Source organism: Fusarium proliferatum (genome assembly GCF_900067095.1).
Source record: "Fusarium proliferatum ET1 genome assembly, contig: FPRO_scaffold005, whole genome shotgun sequence".
In the NCBI taxonomy this organism is placed as follows: Eukaryota; Fungi; Ascomycota; class Sordariomycetes; order Hypocreales; family Nectriaceae; genus Fusarium; species Fusarium proliferatum.
Genome location: NW_022194794.1, coordinates 1,591,231 through 1,609,095, shown reverse-complemented (window position 1 = coordinate 1,609,095; position 17,865 = coordinate 1,591,231). Strand labels below are relative to the sequence as shown.

The 17,865-nt window shown below is 48.6% G+C and overlaps 7 protein-coding genes across 7 annotated transcripts; 5 read left to right on the top strand and 2 right to left on the bottom strand.

The window, feature by feature from the left end:
• Positions 1–514: 514 nt before the first annotated feature.
• Positions 515–2,068, top strand: FPRO_10791 (uncharacterized protein; the record flags this gene model as incomplete). Its single annotated transcript, XM_031231792.1, has 4 exons — positions 515–560; positions 644–770; positions 825–1,360; positions 1,422–2,068. 4 exons carry the CDS (start codon positions 515–517, stop codon positions 2,066–2,068), a joined length of 1,356 nt encoding a protein of 451 aa, XP_031081794.1.
• A 3,648-nt stretch (positions 2,069–5,716) lies between these two features.
• FPRO_10790 (uncharacterized protein) lies at positions 5,717–7,062 on the top strand (the record flags this gene model as incomplete). Its single annotated transcript, XM_031231791.1, has 2 exons — positions 5,717–5,991; positions 6,042–7,062. The coding sequence occupies 2 exons, from the start codon at positions 5,717–5,719 to the stop codon at positions 7,060–7,062; spliced, it is 1,296 nt and encodes a 431-aa protein (XP_031081793.1).
• Positions 7,063–7,841: 779 nt separating this feature from the next.
• FPRO_10789 (putative DigA protein) lies at positions 7,842–10,842 on the top strand (the record flags this gene model as incomplete). Its single annotated transcript, XM_031231790.1, has 3 exons — positions 7,842–8,049; positions 8,110–10,711; positions 10,758–10,842. 3 exons carry the CDS (start codon positions 7,842–7,844, stop codon positions 10,840–10,842), a joined length of 2,895 nt encoding a protein of 964 aa, XP_031081792.1.
• Positions 10,843–11,006: 164 nt separating this feature from the next.
• On the bottom strand, positions 11,007–11,752 carry FPRO_10788 (putative CUP5-H+-ATPase V0 domain 17 KD subunit, vacuolar; the record flags this gene model as incomplete). The annotated part of the gene is made up of 5 exons (XM_031231789.1): positions 11,007–11,152; positions 11,221–11,405; positions 11,456–11,589; positions 11,646–11,658; positions 11,718–11,752. The coding sequence occupies 5 exons, from the start codon at positions 11,750–11,752 to the stop codon at positions 11,007–11,009; spliced, it is 513 nt and encodes a 170-aa protein (XP_031081791.1).
• Positions 11,753–13,865: 2,113 nt separating this feature from the next.
• On the top strand, positions 13,866–15,316 carry FPRO_10787 (uncharacterized protein; the record flags this gene model as incomplete). The annotated part of the gene is made up of 2 exons (XM_031231788.1): positions 13,866–14,069; positions 14,120–15,316. 2 exons carry the CDS (start codon positions 13,866–13,868, stop codon positions 15,314–15,316), a joined length of 1,401 nt encoding a protein of 466 aa, XP_031081790.1.
• A 489-nt stretch (positions 15,317–15,805) lies between these two features.
• FPRO_10786 (uncharacterized protein) lies at positions 15,806–16,506 on the top strand (the record flags this gene model as incomplete). Its single annotated transcript, XM_031231787.1, has 3 exons — positions 15,806–16,092; positions 16,138–16,304; positions 16,358–16,506. The coding sequence occupies 3 exons, from the start codon at positions 15,806–15,808 to the stop codon at positions 16,504–16,506; spliced, it is 603 nt and encodes a 200-aa protein (XP_031081789.1).
• A 116-nt stretch (positions 16,507–16,622) lies between these two features.
• On the bottom strand, positions 16,623–17,509 carry FPRO_10785 (2OG-Fe(2+) oxygenase family protein; the record flags this gene model as incomplete). The annotated part of the gene is made up of 2 exons (XM_031231786.1): positions 16,623–17,172; positions 17,235–17,509. 2 exons carry the CDS (start codon positions 17,507–17,509, stop codon positions 16,623–16,625), a joined length of 825 nt encoding a protein of 274 aa, XP_031081788.1.
• Between the last annotated feature and the right edge of the window lie 356 nt (positions 17,510–17,865).

The following is a 17,865-nucleotide window of genomic DNA, read 5'->3' as shown; positions in this document are numbered from 1 at the left end:
CAACATTTTTGAACTTGAGCTGTGGCGCAACGTCCTTTTCCAGGAACCAACGCCACATCCTACATACCTGACTAGCGGTTTGGCTCCATTGGTGAGGTGGCGTTACAAGTTCAACTGTGCTGCATTGGACAAACCACGCTAGAATTCGACGTCTCTTCGTGTTCTGTGTGATTTGTCCCTTTAACTCGATTGAGTTGCTGACAACTATTAACGAAAAACCTCAACAGTGTTACACAGGATAACTTATTCGTATTCTAGACCAAATCTCTTCATCAAAGATCTCTCTTCATTGCTTCTGAGCCGAGGGATTGCCCTTTACATATCCCCTGTCCCCTGTCCCCTGTCTACCCATGACCCATCTCCCGTGGGTGGTTTGCGACAATTAAAATCCTGGCTGTTCATGACGCAGGCAGATTTGTCTGCATAACAGCAGAGACTCTGCCACCAAAGTCACAGTCAATGCCCTGATGCACGCTGCTTCAAATAGAGCAGACTCAAATATCCTACGACGAATATGACGGCCTCTTCTGATCAACCGCGAACTAACGGTGACGCCGGTGGTAAGTCACCCAACTTGACATCTCGTCATCCGGGCAAGCTATATAAGCGAATGGTCGAGCTGTAGACTAACCGATATTTCTAGTTGGGACAAATAACCACAGCAAACAAAGCGACATATGGAAGCATGCCCCTTTACTCATTGGCACAACCAAATTTGAGCCTCGCTCCGATGTTAAAAACATCATGATTACGGGCGGCGCTGGCTTCATGTGAGTGACGTCCTGCAACGCCAAGCTCTGCTCCACTGACAGCCCATTTTCAAGCGCTTGCTGGGTCGTCCGCCATCTCACTTTGACTTATCCACATGCCTATAATATTGTCTCATTCGACAAGCTAGACTACTGCGCTGCTCTCAACAACACAGGCGTCCTAAGTGAATCCTCCAACTTTACCTTCTATCATGGCGATATCACCAATCCAGCTGAGGTTGTTGACTGTATGGAGCGATACAATATTGATACAGTTCTACACTTTGCCGCCCAGTCACATGTGGACTTGAGCTTTGGCAACTCTTATGGCTTCACACACACAAACGTCTACGGAACTCATGTTCTCCTTGAAAGCGCCAAGAAGGTTGGCATTGGCCGCTTCATTCATGTGTCGACTGATGAAGTTTACGGTGAAGTTAAAGAAGACGACGACGACCTTCTCGAGACGAGCATATTGGCTCCTACAAATCCATATGCCGCCAGCAAAGCGGCAGCTGAGATGTTAGTGCAGTCTTACCAGAAGAGTTTCAAATTACCTGCCATCATTGTGCGGAGTAACAACGTATACGGTCCTCATCAGTATCCGGAGAGTGAGTCAGAAAGCAGCCTACCGCGTGATGCATGTTCAAGATTCTAACCGACCGTGACTAGAAATCATCCCCAAGTTTACATGTCTTCTTAACCGTCAGCGGCCACTGGTTCTGCACGGAGACGGCACGCCTACCCGGCGATATCTCTACGCTGGCGACGCAGCTGATGCGTTTGACACGATTCTCCACAAAGGTCAAATTGGCCAGATTTACAACGTCGGTTCACATGATGAAGTATCCAATCTAGAGCTCTGCGGGATGCTGCTCGACCGAATGAGGATACCACACGATACCCCGGAGCAGCTCCGCAAGTGGATCAAGTACACTCGGGACAGACCCTTCAACGACCGTCGGTATGCAGTTGATGGCACCAAGCTAAAGAGGCTTGGTTGGGAGCAGAAAGTGTCGATTGATGAAGGCCTCAAGATCACAGTCGATTGGTTCACGCAATTCGGAGAGACCTGGTGGGGAGACATCAGCCATGTTCTCACGCCGTTTCCTACCGTGAGCGATGGCGAGATGGTTCCGGATGATGCGCGATCAATGCGCGATGAACCACTTGAGTCCCAAGATATACGACAGGGCAAGCTGCCGGAACAGCACAAAAATGATGATATGAGTGGTGGTTGTCGATCAACACAACAGAACGGTGAGGATACAAGTGGGCTACATCAAAATAACGGCGGCGGTTATCAAATTACCGCGTAACGAACAGCCATTCTTTTTGCGGGCCTTTTTTTTTCTTTTCTTTTTTTTGTTTCTCCCCAAGATGTATTTTGACAAATAGAACAGATAGAAGATGAAAGACATTGATACCACGTACGAGGGGGCTGATGACGAGACGAAGTCCGAAAGCCGGGGCTGCAACTTCAACCTAGATCAAAAGAATCTTGAATACATACCTAACTTACCGGGGATACATGTTTGTGCGTCTACCGTATGGGTTAGACCACGTAGCAATCAAGATGACCGCAACAACTATCGCTGGCTTTTCTGTAAGTCAAGCTAGACGCTATGGCATTGGCTATCTATCATCAGCTTTGAGAACAACTCAACTCTGGATCATCTAACTAAGCTCTCTGAGTAACCAATAAGCCCCCCTGTAACTGCAGGAACACAATCAGGACAGAATGCAACAATGCATATCCAATGACCACAGTTAATGACGCGTTCTCCTGCATGATGCATCACTAACTGGGGTGGGCAAAAGGGAAAAAATCAAGCCAAAATCCAGGGGTTATCTTCCCAAAGGCCCGGTATCATATGCAAATGCAGAGACAACGCCAGCACACAGACATAGACACAGACACAGACACAGACACAGACACAGACGCACTCTCGGGGCAGACACCAAGTCCAAACCAGCGGGTCGGGGAGAGGCTAAACTCCGCGGCGCCGGGCCGACAGTCTAATGCGTCCCGGGAAACTCTGACAGCGCATATAACAAGGGGCAACAGTTTGTGTGATACGTGTTGAAGTTCTTTCATTCTACGGAGTCTCCAGCGAATGGGATCACGGCGGGACGATCCTAGACTGGGGAGGGTTTGACATCTTTTTTTGTCGATGCCCAATGTGAACCGACCTGCCGGATAAGGGACAAGGGAAAGGTTATCCGGGGGGTGAGGGTTTTTAGTATGTGATGGTGTGTTTTTGCATCATACATACTATTTTTTGTAACTGCCGAAATGTTGATAGGCAACCATGTACTAGACTATGAACTATGCGGAGAGCTGGAAGAGTTTCCAATTGGAATTACTGACATTTGGGTTGCACTAAAGAGTTTGACGGGGCGGGAGGGCTTTGATTAATTGCCTCTAACCTGTTAACTTGGAGCTTGGGTCAGAGGGTAAAGGGGACGGGCCGCTTCAAGATGTGAGACCTTACTGGCTCCGTAGCAGACAGACAATGACTAGAATTTGATGAGTCGACGATTGATAAGTGAGTTGCAGTAGGAAGAAGTTTATCTGTACATACATATGACAACGGCGAGGTCATCCTTGTCGTATCAGTACCCAATTCCGCCTGTAAATAATTAGTAAAAGCCAACTTGTCCAGGTTGTTGCGCTTCATCGACCGTTTTCTTTTTTCTCTCCGACGATGTGGAGATATGTAACTTAGGTACACCCATGACACAAGGAAGACGCGGGTAACCGTGGTCAAAGAGTCTTCGCTCTTTTGAGTAACAGCAATGCCGATACATGAGTGACAAGCAATTATGCTTAACACGAATTCCCTATTGCCGTATTGTCTTGTCTTGGCATGCGATAACAGGATTGGATTTCTGTTAGACAGAGGCACAAGGTATCCGGCTCACAGTAAACATCGACTCATGAAAAGACCCGCATGGACGCTTATCTGAATCAGGTTTAAGTCTTTGTCTGGATTGTGAACCCTGAACCAACTGTGCGTCCCCTGCTGTTGCACTGCTCCACTGCCGTGGGATGATGGACCACGAGCCAGGTTCCCTGAGGGGGAAACTCTTAGCACCCCGAAGAGGGCAAGTTTCTGTGTTGCTCATTGCTTCTTAAGAGCCTAGATTGGACTGGAACTTGCCGTGGTGCTTCTGAGTACTTCCATGGGGTGACACTACTGATGAGAATACCTAATCCGCGCCTTCTTGTGAGATGAGGTCGTACAGATACTACTACATACATACCTACTGCCCATGTCAACCAGTTGAGAAACGCCTACCTACACACATAGGTACCTAGGTATACCGTGGACCTTTCAATAGGTACCTAGTGCACAGAGGCTCGGGGCCCAGGCCTGCCTCTTCCAACCCCCCGGTAGCCGAGGCCGTTTGACAAGCAGAGCCAAGCAGCCAAGCTCACCGGAGCAACATCAATCCGAGAGCAGCTGCAGAAACATGCATGGAGTGAGGAGTCCGTGTTTAGGATATATGCGGCGGGTTAAAGGGCCAGGTACGCTTACAGTGCCGGGAGCTGAGGAATGGATAAACCTCCACCTTGACCGTCGAATCGCATAAACGGACAGTAATGGAAAAACGGCCGTCAGAGGGATACAACGTTTCATGATTTATGTTCTCTTTGAGTTAGGGATACGGAGATACTGCACAGGGTTGCCACGGCCTTCCGTTACCAGCCAGTATTGCTAAGCTCAAGAAGGTCATAAAGCATGGGGTTACGGCTGTCATGTAGGTAGTATGTACATTTGTATATTTGGATTTGATCTGAAAGCAGGTTGAAGCGTGAGTGCTGTATTGTTGCTGCACTGTATATGAGTGGACAACGAGCCCGCCTCATCGCTGCCTCCTCTATTGTGTACTGGGTAGGTGTAATACGTATCCAAATCTTCCAACTTCTTAACTTCATCTTCAACTTTGGCACCTTCTTCTCTACCTACCTACTCCGTACCTTGCGCACTAATAAGGTAGCCAATCCCTCGTCAGGAAACAGCTAGCGTCTACCACCGTCAACCCCAAGAGCCTTGTCGTCTACTAACCACAAACGTTGTCAACCGACCGGCATATCCTTGTCTCTCAGAAGCAGCACCAGAGGCAGAACCCCCCCCCCCCCTGTACCCGATCCTTGGATCTCTCTCTCTTCCTCCACTTTTGTTCTGTTCTGTCCATTGTATTCATCAGGAAAAGAGAATACTCGAGTTGTTTTTGTTCCTGGTTCTGTTTGGTTTTTCAACCCAACGACCGTACTAATTACTAGCTCTGGCTCTAGTGTGTTCCCCCGGCTTTTCCTCTCTATCGTTGACTCAACCAGTCAACTTATCTCTTCCCTCTTCCAACCTCAGACTATTCGTAAACTGACCATATAATTTGTCTGCCTTTTTCTACGGATTCTTCCGGTTCCCTCAGACCCTTGTCCACGTTTCTTGGTCTGTGCTCATGGGCCTTTACCAATCCCCAGGTCTTCTTCCTTCTTGAAGTCTTGGATCCTCCTCCACTCTACGGACACTTCACGATTACATATCTCGTCTTTCATCCATAATTGCTTTGTTTGTGCTTTGACGGCTGCTACTGCCGCTCGGGCTCGTACGGACGGTCTTTAGACAAACACTGCAACCTCGCTCTCGCGAATAGACCCGAACCTAACTAATTCGGTTTCTTCGCCTCAACCTCTCATTCACCAAACCTTGAGCCATTCTCCGTCATCGCGACAGCAACAACGAATCACACCTGGGCCCAAACTTTGTCGCCCGCGCCGCTCGTTTCAGCCTCATTCCCGATCTCAAGCCATGTCGTTAGCCAATATCACATTCATTCAATTATCCTAGCTGTCATTCTCCTTCTTTTCTTCTCTCTAGACACCCATGGCCAAAAAGCGAAGGACCAAGCAACGCAAAAGTACACGGGGACGTCACAACCAGTCTCAGACGAGCACAATGTCCTCGGAGGACTCGTACGCTGTACAGAGCGGCCGACAATCTAGCGACGGTACACCGAGCGAGCATGCCAATAGCGACGGAAATAACACAGCCATGACCAGTATCATGGGTACCGATGAGGAGCATCACCACGATGATTCCGACCTCGATGAAGATGTTGACGAAGACGACATGATCTCCATATATCCCGCTTCTCAATACCCAAGGGTCTCTGCTTCACACCGTGTAGAGACGCCATTCTCTCCAGATTCCCATGCTGTAGACTCAGACATGTAAGCGACGTCTTGTGCTACATTCCTTGCCACGACTAACAACATGCTAGGGCTGCATCGACACGATCGTTGTGGGCGCAAGACCTTGACTACCGAGAAATCCACGGCCGGCGCTACTGTCGCGAATATTATATGCCAAACGACGACATCGAACAATGGAGAATGTCTCTTCAACACCAAGTATTTATGCACGTCCTAGACGGTGAACTCACTCTTGTCCCTCTCCAAAACCCCGAGCATATTCTCGACATCGGCACAGGAACAGGTGAATGGGCAATCAAAATGGCCGAGCTGCAACCCCAGTGTGAAGTTGTCGGAACCGATATCGCTGCGATAGCCGAGACTAAAAGCGTGCCCATGAACGTCTTCTTCGAAATTGAAGACGCCGAGGATTGGGATCGCCACCCCGATATGTACGACCTGATTCACTTCCGGCTCATGGAGGGCGCATTTCGGAACTGGAGCTTCGTCTACGACAATACCTTCTTTTCTCTCAAGCCTGGTGGTTGGATTGAGGTTCAAGATTTTGTGAGCGCTGAGGGCTTCGCACAATTCTTATCACAGTTCCCCGACAACTCTGCCATGCACGAACTCCTTCGAGACCTCTTGATTGCTTCGGAAAAGTCGGGGCGCCCACGAGGAATACATCATCTCGAGCCACGGTTGCTCATGGAGGCAGGCTTTGTCGACGTACGGGTTACGGAATACTCTATTCCAATTACCGTTGCTGAGGCATCTGCTGGCAAGATCTGGCTTATTTCGTGTCTAGACAGCTTCGAGGCATATTGCCTGCGTTTGTTGACGGAGTACATGGACTGGGACCCTGAAAAGTGCAAACAGGCTTGTGAAGCTGCTGCCCGAGACTTGGCAAACGCAGCCAAGGACCCCGAGAAGTCGAAGGGCCTTCAGATCAAGATGCGCATCATCATTGGCAGAAAGCCTCTCGATGCGCCGCCCACAGATCTTGCAGAATTTCTGGGGAGGAGTTACTCGCCAGTAACAGAACTGAATGGCGACAGTCCTGATCCTACGCTCCGTCCAGATGACCAAACAACTGCAGGTCTAAGCTGAGGCGGTGATGCCAACTCCGGTTATGGCGAGGGCACGAAGAAGCTTAATTCTGGGGCGGCTCAGTGGCTTTGCTTTGTGTGCGATGGGGTTTGGCGCATACTTTTGTTTTGGGCCGGCGTTGTAAACGGATAACGACTTTTTTTCCCCGTTCTTCTAAACATTTATCTGTACATTCTTCAGCATTCGATCTAGGGGTTGGTTATCCTTTGAAGATACTCATGGACGGCGCTCTGGTGTACACAAGACTTGTTCGTCTGATAGTTATTGAGAGCTATAGGCATGACGAGTTATGTAAAAGACACTTGGATTGGTTAGACAGACATAGGGAGAACATGTGTATCGGTGCACTGACAATAGAATCTTTTAGAGTCAAAACTTTTACTGCCTCTGATTCATCAAGCATTCCATTAAAACTGTGTCGTTATAACCCAGGTGATGCCAATCCAATACCAAAGGCGTGGTGATGTAATGGGATATTTGGGGTGGGTGTTTTGCTAGGAGCTTGGAGCTAAATAGCGGCCTTAGCCCCCAACAGGAGATATGTGAGGTGCCTATCCGGCCCCAGGTGGGGACCCGGAGCTGTCCAACCACCGACTTCGTCACCGTCAACACCAACTCTCATTCATTCCGATCATCAACCAGCATCAGTGAACCGACCCAACCTCCACAGCCCCTGTTTGTCGAGTTCAAATCAGACGTCTACTCCGTAGCAGTGTGCAAGACGCATAGCCACCCTCTACGCCCCCGACCGCCGAATATGCGCTTGTGAGACCGCGACTATGGCCCTGGATCTCCAAGATGGCTTCGTTGCCGCCAATGGCGTGCCAGATCTTGAAGAACCTATTTTCACCATAGAGCGCGTTCAGTTACAGTTCTCAGTAGCGGCTGATTTTGTTGCTGCGCAGGTTGCTAACAACGTCATCGTACTCGCCCTTTCCAATGGACGCATTCTCCGTATTGACCTGGAACGACCCGAGGATATTGACGGTGAGCAGTTAAGTGATGTATCATGCAGCTAGTCATGGCGACTGATTTCGCAATGTATAGATATCGACCTTCCCAAAAAGCCATCCGAGATTGGCATGATACGGCGCATGTTCCTCGACCCTACAGCTTCACATCTAATTGTTTGCACTGCGCTTGGCGAGAATTATTACCTCCACTCCCAGTCAAAACATCCTCGGCCACTTGGGCGTCTGCGAGGAGTTTCGATCGAGAGTGTCGCATGGAACCCTTCGTTGCCGACAGCGTCGACACGCGAGATATTGATTGGTGCATCAGATGGCAACATTTATGAAGCCTTCATTGAGACGTCAAAGGAGTTTTACAAGAAGGAGGTGAAGCACTTAAAGAATCTACACAAGCTTCCTGACGGACCAATCACGGGATTGTGGGTGGACAATCTTCAGAATAACAAATCAGACCTTCGGCGGGTTGTGATAGCTACTCAGACACGCTTGTTTCACCTAGTCGGAAGGATAGGTTTTGGGCATGATGGTTCAGGGTCTGTATACACCCGATTGTTCGAGTCAGAACAGCCTGTTGTTCATGAACTGTCCCGGACGACCTCAGGAGCACCTTCGAGCTTAGCGGTGTCCCCAGACCCCCCAGATTCCGGACCATACGATGACAATATTCCTGATAGAGCATATGCGTGGCTATCGTACCAAGGCGTGTTCCACGGTAAACTATTGAACCAGCCTGCAGACAGCAACCTCGGGACCAAGGTCTTTTCAGAATCACATATGCTCTCTAGAGCTCAGATCCTTTCCCCTGAGAATAGCGAAAGACGAGTCCCGACAACCGAGGCAATTGATGCAATCGCACTCACACAATGGCATATTGTCCACCTGGTCGGAGGTCGTGTCATCACAACGAATCGCCTCACGGGAAAGATGGTGTCTGAGCATGATGTTATCGGTCAGGGACAGAAGCCTCTCGGGTTCTCCGTGGATATCCAAAAGAACACATTTTGGCTATTTACATCAGACGAGATATTTGAGATTGTGGTTCGAGATGAGGAGCGCAACATCTGGGAGATTATGACAAAGCTGAAAGAGTTTGAGCCAGCTCTGCAACACGCTCGAACACCACTTCAAAAGGAAACAGTCGCGGCTGCGTACGGTGATGACTTGGCCAAGAATGGACACTGGCTCGAGGCTGCTACTGTCTATGGCCGTAGCAATAAGCCTTTTGAAGATATTGCACTGAGCATAATCGACAATAATCAACCAGATGCCTTGAGAAAGTTCTTACTGACAAAATTAGCTTCGCTCAAGAAATCTGCAGTGATGCAGCGGATGATGATCGCGGGATGGTTGATCGAGGTCTTTATGTCCAAACTCAACACGCTGGATGATACGATAAACACACAAGCTGAGCCGTTGGAGCACCTCAACTCGACTGAATCACGCAAGCTACTCGAGTCTGTGAGGAAAGAATTTAAAGATTTTGTCGACAAGTATAAAAACGACCTCGACCGGAAAATGGTCTACGATGTCATCAGCAGCCACGGCCGTGAGGGAGAACTTCTATACTTTGCCAATGCGGTTAACGACTACAACTACGTTCTTTCGTACTGGGTACAGCGAGAGAGATGGAATGAGGTACTGAATGTTCTCAAGAAACAGACGGATCCTGAAGTCTTTTACCGATATAGCAGCGTGCTTATGACATATGTCGCAGCAGAGTTAGTTGAGATTTTGATGAGGCATGCTGACCTGAAGCCTCGAAATCTCATACCAGCCTTTCTTGAGTACAACCGTACATTCTCGGGAAGTCCCAATGCACAGAACCAAGCCATCAGATACCTCAACTATGCGGTTTATCAGCTGAACTCGAAAGATGCTGCTGTGCACAACACTCTCGTCTCGATTTACGCCTCCCACTCCTCCAAGGATGAATCTGGACTTTTATCCTACCTACAAGCACAAGGCGATGAGCCACGTTACGACCCAGATTTCGCCCTTCGACTTTGCATTCAACATCACCGAACATTATCTTGCGTTCATATCTACACCAGCATGGGGCAGTATCTTCAAGCAGTCGACTTGGCGCTTTCTCATGGCGAAGTTGAACTGGCAGCAGTTATTGCAGATCGACCCATGTCGAATCCGCAACTGCGCAAGCGGCTGTGGCTTGCGGTGGCCCGAAAAGTCATTTCTCAATCGAATGGAATCAAGGCCGCCATTGAGTTCCTCAAGCGGTGCGACTTGCTCAAGATCGAGGATCTCATTCCTTTCTTCCCCGACTTTGTTGTTATCGATGACTTCAAAGAGGAGATTTGCGCCGCGCTGGAAGATTACAGCCGTAATATCGATAACTTGAAGAAAGAGATGGACGAGTCGTCGCAGACTGCAACAAATATCAAGGTTGACATTGCTGCGCTCGATCACCGATACGCAATCGTGGAACCTGGAGAGAAGTGTTATACGTGTGGGCTGCCGCTGTTGAGCAGGCAGTTCTTTGTCTTCCCCTGTCAGCATTCGTTCCATTCTGACTGCTTGGGACGCAAGGTGCTGGAGCAAGCGGGCGTTGGAAAGTCTACACGTATCAGGGAACTTCAGACACAGATACAGAAGGGTTTGGTCAGTGGCACTCAGAGGGAGACTGTGGTGGCGGAGCTGGATGCTCTTGTCGCTTCTGCTTGGTACGTTGGTGTTTCCTCCTGTAGTTTCACAGCTAACATCCTACAGTATTCTTTGCAGTGACCTTGCAATCAAGAGGATTGATGAGCCTTTCATTACGCATAACGACAACGTCAACGAATGGGCGTTGTAACAAGAGGAGGGCGGGAACAGGGCCTTTGTGCTTGTGGCTGCCTTATCATTATCTTAGATCTGCATATACCCCCGCAACATTAATTCAGTACAATTGACGGCAGCCTTGATCTGAAACCTATGGTCCAACATGGAACCGAGCAATCGCGCCCTGGTTTGTATGTCTCAATACCTGCATTCGGTTACACCATCGGTGGAACGAGTCAACATAAGGATGGACACAATGACACCGTATAAGCCTAGGACCTCGGCAAAGATGAGGATGAGGACCATTCCGATATAGAGACGCGGTTGCTGCGAACTTGCACGAACTGGGGGTTGTTAGACATTTGTCACGGATTGTCAAGTTTGCTGCCTTTTAGTCCATGAGTGAACATACCTCCAGCATCACCAACAATGCCAATAGCAAAGCCAGCAGCCATGCCGCACAGCCCTACGGAAATGCCGGCACCGAGCTGCAAGAAGGCCGTGTGGATAGCCATCTTCTCCTTGATGTTGTTTGACATGATGACGCTTGCTACGAGACCGTAGATAGACAGGATCTGGGCCATGATGGCGCACAAGCTAAGTGTGTCAGCCACAGTTTTACCGACATCGGGTTCATCTCATCGTACGTGTTTTGCATCATCATGTCGGGGCGGAGGATGCCAGATTGGAAGATTGCGCCGGCGGACTTTGCGGTGCCGTATGCTGCGCCGAATGTTGTGAAGACGATGGAACACGCACACCCAATTGCGCCAAAGAAGGACTGACAATCGGTTATGTGATTAGAAGTGGGTTATTCTTTGGTAAAGGGCTACATACGGCGTACACGGGACTGAGAATTATCATGTCAGTTGAGTCTCGGTGATTAAGAGAGTAAGAGGGAGGTTGTACCATCGGTCCATATTCGCAAGCAATTCGGCATCCATTTTGACGTTGTTTAGTTACTGTGGATTTTTCGGTTGGAATTAAAAGGTGTTATCACGGGTACGGATGGTCAGAAGTTTGTGGTAAGCAAGACATATGTGTATATATATATACTCATACCAGGCTGCACACTCGGTCCAGGACATGTAAGCCTGCAGACAACATCACTTCCATGGCAACATACAGCCCCCTCAAAAGGATTGATTTCAGCCGCACAGAGACAAGACTATCAATCTTGGCAGCGCTTTGCTAGGCAACTAAAAATTGATGACTTGCACGGTTTGTGTTGGTGATGTCGACTTGCATCGTTACGTGGCTTGGTAGGCAGAAGAATAAGCAGTGTTATAAGTGGTTGATGGCGAGCATCCAAGATAAGATGCAAATCCGGGGAGAGGCATCTAGCGCTGTTCATTGATGTATTCACTAAGGACATGCCCCTCTGTGCCCATACATACAGCACAATGGCTAAGGGGTAATTGACATGAATGTCCTGTCCGTCCGAAAGCGGACGTTGAGTTCGACCTGGGGGGTTGTGAAACCCAAGATGTCACTGCATGATGCAATGAGAAACAGCGTAAAACTTGAACCGAGAGTAATACTATGGGATGGGAAATAACCACAAGATGGGAAACATGCTTCTCGTGATATTTGATTCTTGGTATTTATTTAGAGCAAGATTGATTCGAATATTCGTATGGATCAAATGGAACCATTGTCTACCCTAAACATCCACGATGACTGGAGAAAGAGAAATTGGAGAGCCAATGACTATAGAGGGACGAGATCTTGGCAGTTCCGAGTGGGAAAACATCTATTTAAAGGAATGAAACGAGAATAAGACGTCATGCCAACTAACCAACTTGGCTCTATTCTGATTACTACCAAGTTACTAACTTAGTCTATCCACCAAAGTACATGTACCTAAGTGAGTGGCCTCCGTTGTCAATCGGAAGTTCGGCACCTTTGAGCCACTTTAAGTTGTCGTAAGCATCGCCATCAGACTCTCATGCATGTGATGTCAACTGACGACCTAGCGACCCTTCCTGAATAACCTAAACTAGAATCGAATAGTTTTCTCTTACAAGAAAGACTCTGTAGCACGAGGCCTCAGAGAAAGAAAGCCACGGCCGTGGTTAAGCACTGCAGGGACCAACGCCTTGCACGTCATAAAGCATGCGCCTGGCGAGTCAGACGCCCATGTAAACGTTTCATAGAGAGGCTTGCAATTAAGGCTCCAACGCATAATAAATATACTTACAGTCTTGCTTAGTCTACGGAATGGGGAGCAGCAGATTGACTGTACAGTTAGTTAGTAGGATGGGTACTACCTACTGACTACCTAGGTACCTAGGTTAGGTATTACTGGTATGCGAATACTACCGGTGTCCAATCCCCCGGATCTTCCGCCTTTTACGTGTCCGCTCTATCTCCCGAACAATCTCTAATAAAGGTTTCTACCGGCCGCGCGTCTACTTATTGACGCCTCAGCATCAACTCGAGTTGGGGGTGATTCTGAGTTAGGCCCGATGAGATGAGATGGGATGAGAGGCATCCCGACGGTTTCGAGGTGTTTCGAATATGCAAACTCCACTGGTTCGTGCGGCGCCTAAAGATGATTCTGTTACAGCTTAGATCGATGAAGGGGGTAAATGGCATGACTGGATTTTGGAAGTGTTATGCAAAATGCATGCAAATGTCACAACGAATGAGTGTTACAGATTTCCGACATGTATGTATGTTTTCATTGCTCTATCTGTCTATCTGTCTCTCACACTCCCTCTCCTCGGGTCGTTCCTCGCTACTTACTTCGGCGTTTCCGTGCCGAAAGGTGGTGCTCTGACGTTTGCTTTCCAAGGTGACGTTGGCACATCGCGAGAGTTTAGTACTCCCGCGCGGATGTGCGGCAAGATCCTTAGTAACATCGACTATCTATGACCAAATATCGGCACTGCAACATACTAGTCAGTCTACCGAGTTCGCCTTGTGGGCGTAGTCTAACTTAAGTCGGGGCGGAGTATCCGTCTGTACATCGGGGCCAGGATATAAACACAGGGATCAATACCCTCAGTTGATGGATGAGCTCGACAGATCAGATCAACTTGCAAGGTTTCAATCATGAAGTCTACTCAACTATCCCCCTTGCTTTTGTCTTTGTTGCCACTCACTCAAGGAATTTCTCTCAACAGGAGAGACAATGGCCTCGAGCCTCGTGTTATGAGCGTCGAGATCCAGAGGCGGACAATACCTGATCCTATTTCCAATGATCGAAGACGTCTTCGCAAGCGAGACGGGACGATAGAAATTGGTATTGACAATGAAGTAAGCATCTGCCACAGTAACACAGAGACGCAACCATTGACATTCTCTAGCAATCTCTATACTTCCTCAATGCATCATTGGGAACGCCACCTCAAGATTTCCGCCTCCATCTCGACACTGGAAGCAGTGATCTATGGGTCAATGCTGAAGGCTCAAAACTATGTTCTACTCACGCAAATATATGCAGCGAGTCTGGACTATATAGCCCCAACAAGTCGTCGACTTATGAGTACTTGAACAGCGACTTCAACATCTCCTATGCCGATGGCTCTGGTGCTTCCGGAGACTATGCTACCGAGACATTCCGCATGGGTAGTGTAAAGCTTGAGGATTTACAGTTTGGTATCGGATATGTTACATCTGACAACGAAGGCGTCCTTGGTATTGGATACAAGAGCAACGAGGCTCAGGTCGGCCAACTCAACCGAGACGCCTACGATAACTTGCCGGCCAAGTTGGCTTCCAAGGGCCTCATCGCTTCTAATGCTTACAGCTTGTATCTGAACGACCTCGAATCTGCCACTGGAACCATCCTATTTGGAGGCGTGGACCAGGAGCAGTACACCGGCGATCTAGTCACTCTCTCTATCAACAAGATGAATGGCGAGTTTTCCGAGTTCTCCATCACACTACAGAGCGTCAGCGCAGACTCAGAAACCATCGTTGACAACCTCGACCTCGCTGTTATCCTCGACTCTGGCTCAACACTGTCATATCTCCCAGCCACACTTACATCAGACATATACGACATTGTTGGCGCTCAGTACGAGGAGGGCCAGTCTGTGGCATACGTTCCCTGCGATCTTGGAAACGATTCCGGAAACTTGACGTTCAAGTTCAAAGACCCAGCAGAGATCTCAGTGCCATTGAGTGAGCTGGTTCTCGACTTCACCGACGTGACAGGGCGTCAACTATCCTTCGACAATGGCCAAGCAGCCTGTACCTTTGGGATAGCACCCACCACAGGAGACATTTCTATCTTGGGTGACACGTTTCTCAGAAGCGCCTATGTTGTTTTCGATCTTGACAATAACGAGATCTCACTAGCACAGAGCAACTTTGACGCTACAAAATCCCATATCCTCGAGATCGGTACCGGAAAGAATGCTGTTCCTACTGCCACTGGCAGTGGTTCTTCTGATAACAAGGAAAATGCCGCTGCGTCACTTTCACCATTAGGAGCCGACGCAGCTATTTCTATGGTTGCTGGGGCCTTTGCCCTCGGGTTTGCTTGGATGCTTATTTAACGTGGTATTAACGATGTGCATGATTTGGTTTATGAAGGTATCTGCAGTGAGGCATCATGATTTAGCGTCTGATTTAGCATGATGGATGTTCTGGTGTTACATGGGTTATTCTGTTGGGCCATATTCAAGGAGTATTGGGTCGAGATAGACACGCGCTAAGAGAAATGATGTTCTATTGACTTTTGAATTAATTGCCTTTAAATCGAACCCATCCTACATGCAACTGAGCGATGGCAGTGATCTGATCTTCGTTTGCCGATTCGGCTCCGAAAGGTAGCATTTTACCACTCTTCACTAATATACATAGCATGGCATACAAAGTTACACTACGGAGATTAGTTACACCCGATGTATACATCATATATATATATTTCGACTGTCCCTTATCCGAGTAAGCTCACGTTTTCGGCCCCAAGACTTCAGTCTGCTGTCGATGGCATGCTACAGTAAACACTGCCCCTGAAACCAATATACGTCAACCGGTACAGAATGACTGCTTATATCGAGCTTGCAGCCTCTTGGCTCTTCAAAAACTCCAAGGGCAGAGATGCGAAAGCTTTCTTCACCACTCCCGCCTTTGCTGAGCATCCAGACCCTACACTTGCTGTCACGTCTCCAGACTGTGGCCCAGATGGTGCAACATTGGGGAAAGACTACATGCACGGCGGTCAGCACAAGTTTCCAGAGTTATCCTGGGACTCTCACTCTGGTGTAAGAGAGTGGTTAATTGTGTCTGAAGACCCAGATGCTCCCCTGCCAACGCCAATTTGTCATGGGTGAGTTGACATTTTGATTTGGAGGAATGAGACTAATTGTTGTAGAATCTACTTGGGAATACCCTCTGAGAAAACAAGAGTTGTCGGGAGTGACTTTGAGCCTGTTGAAAAGAGTTCAAATCGACTCGCGGGAGGCTTCTACTATGGCGCGAGTCGCAACGGCTCAGTTTATATTGCTCCTCGGCCACTTCTGAATCATGGCATTCATCGATGTGAGTATACCTGCGTGGCTCAGGTGTAAATACATGAGTTAACATGATGCAAGACTGGTATGAAGTAATTGGTTTAAATGAGCCCTTGGACGAGAAGTTCAAGATCTCCAAACCGAACAGGGATCAAGTCGCAGACGCCATTAACGGTAAGATAGTTGTCTGGGGGAGATGGATGGGACAGTGCGGGAGAAGATGGGAGTGAGTCAAGACAGAGACGGCATCGATCTCATTATGTTTCGACTCTTATGCACAATTGACGGCTCCAATCTCTCATCCCGTCACACATTTTGTAGTTAGTGAACACGAACACGAACTCCCTTAGATTCGTCCAAAACTCCAGATGTTCAACCCAGTCTTGGTTCCCTGCTGAACGGGCAGCCCAGCATGCCATGTCTCTTCGTACCCTCTGCCATCCGCCGCAAAGTTCTCCCAGTAGACTGCATTCCCCGGAGCAACCTTGAATGTCACACCAATGCCTCTATGTTCCTCCGCATCGTCAGGACACTCGATGAACCGACACCATTCCGTCTCCGCTGGCCTCTTGATAAGGGGAAACTCGGTGCCGCCGCCTTTAAGGCTATCAGAACCCTCGACCCATACCATGAGACTGCTCACACGGCCCCATCCGCGCGTGCTGGAGCTCCAGTCGAAGTGATGGTTGTAGTGACCACCGGGATCGTACCGTTGAGTCCTCAGGCGCTCGATCCAGAGATCGGGACGCCAGCCTTGAAGAGCGCGGGCACGAGACTCAATGCAGCGGACAGGGTCAGTTCTGGGAATGACCGCAACGCGAGAGTCACGGATTGAAGAGTCGCGATGGGTGGCCTCACCATTGTTGGTTATGGTTGAAGGTACAAAGATTGGTTCGCTATTGAGTATTAGCATCATATCATACATATCATGACACGATACCGGGACATGACTAGGCACCTTATATCAAGCAAATGCTTCCTCTCTTCCCCATTCAAGAAATCCTCAAGATAAATCACCAGAGGCTCTCTGCTCACGATTCTAGCAACATAACCATCTGGAGCACATTCAGGCGCCGTCGCATTGGGCAGATCAAAAGCTAGGAGCGACTCATTCAACCTAGGGCGCGGTGACGCATCGTTGATGTGGGTGACCCGGTCTGGATACAAGAAGTCACTGATGGGGTTTGAGAACACTAGAATGATAGCCAGGAGCCCAATCACGTATTGAAACATGGCTGAGGGCGACTCATAAGCAGTCAATGGCTGATAGTCTAAAGGAGGATGAGAGTTGAAGGGGGCGGACGGTTGAGCTCAAGATGAGTGGAGCAAAACTACAAGGGCTAAAGCTTCGGATAAGACGGGGGTCACCAATGCCTGACCATATTTGAATCTCGAAGAGCAGAGTTCGGGTTATGAGTATTCCATAGGTATCTTAGTCATTTGAAGAGGCCCTTGGTTTATTTATGTCCTCTAATTGGTCCCAAAACGAGTACAAGAGTTGTGTGTCGCCATCTCCAACAATCATGGGTATATATCGTACCAGTTCCCCTTCGTTCAACACATCAACGTCCACTAAATGAAGGACTAAA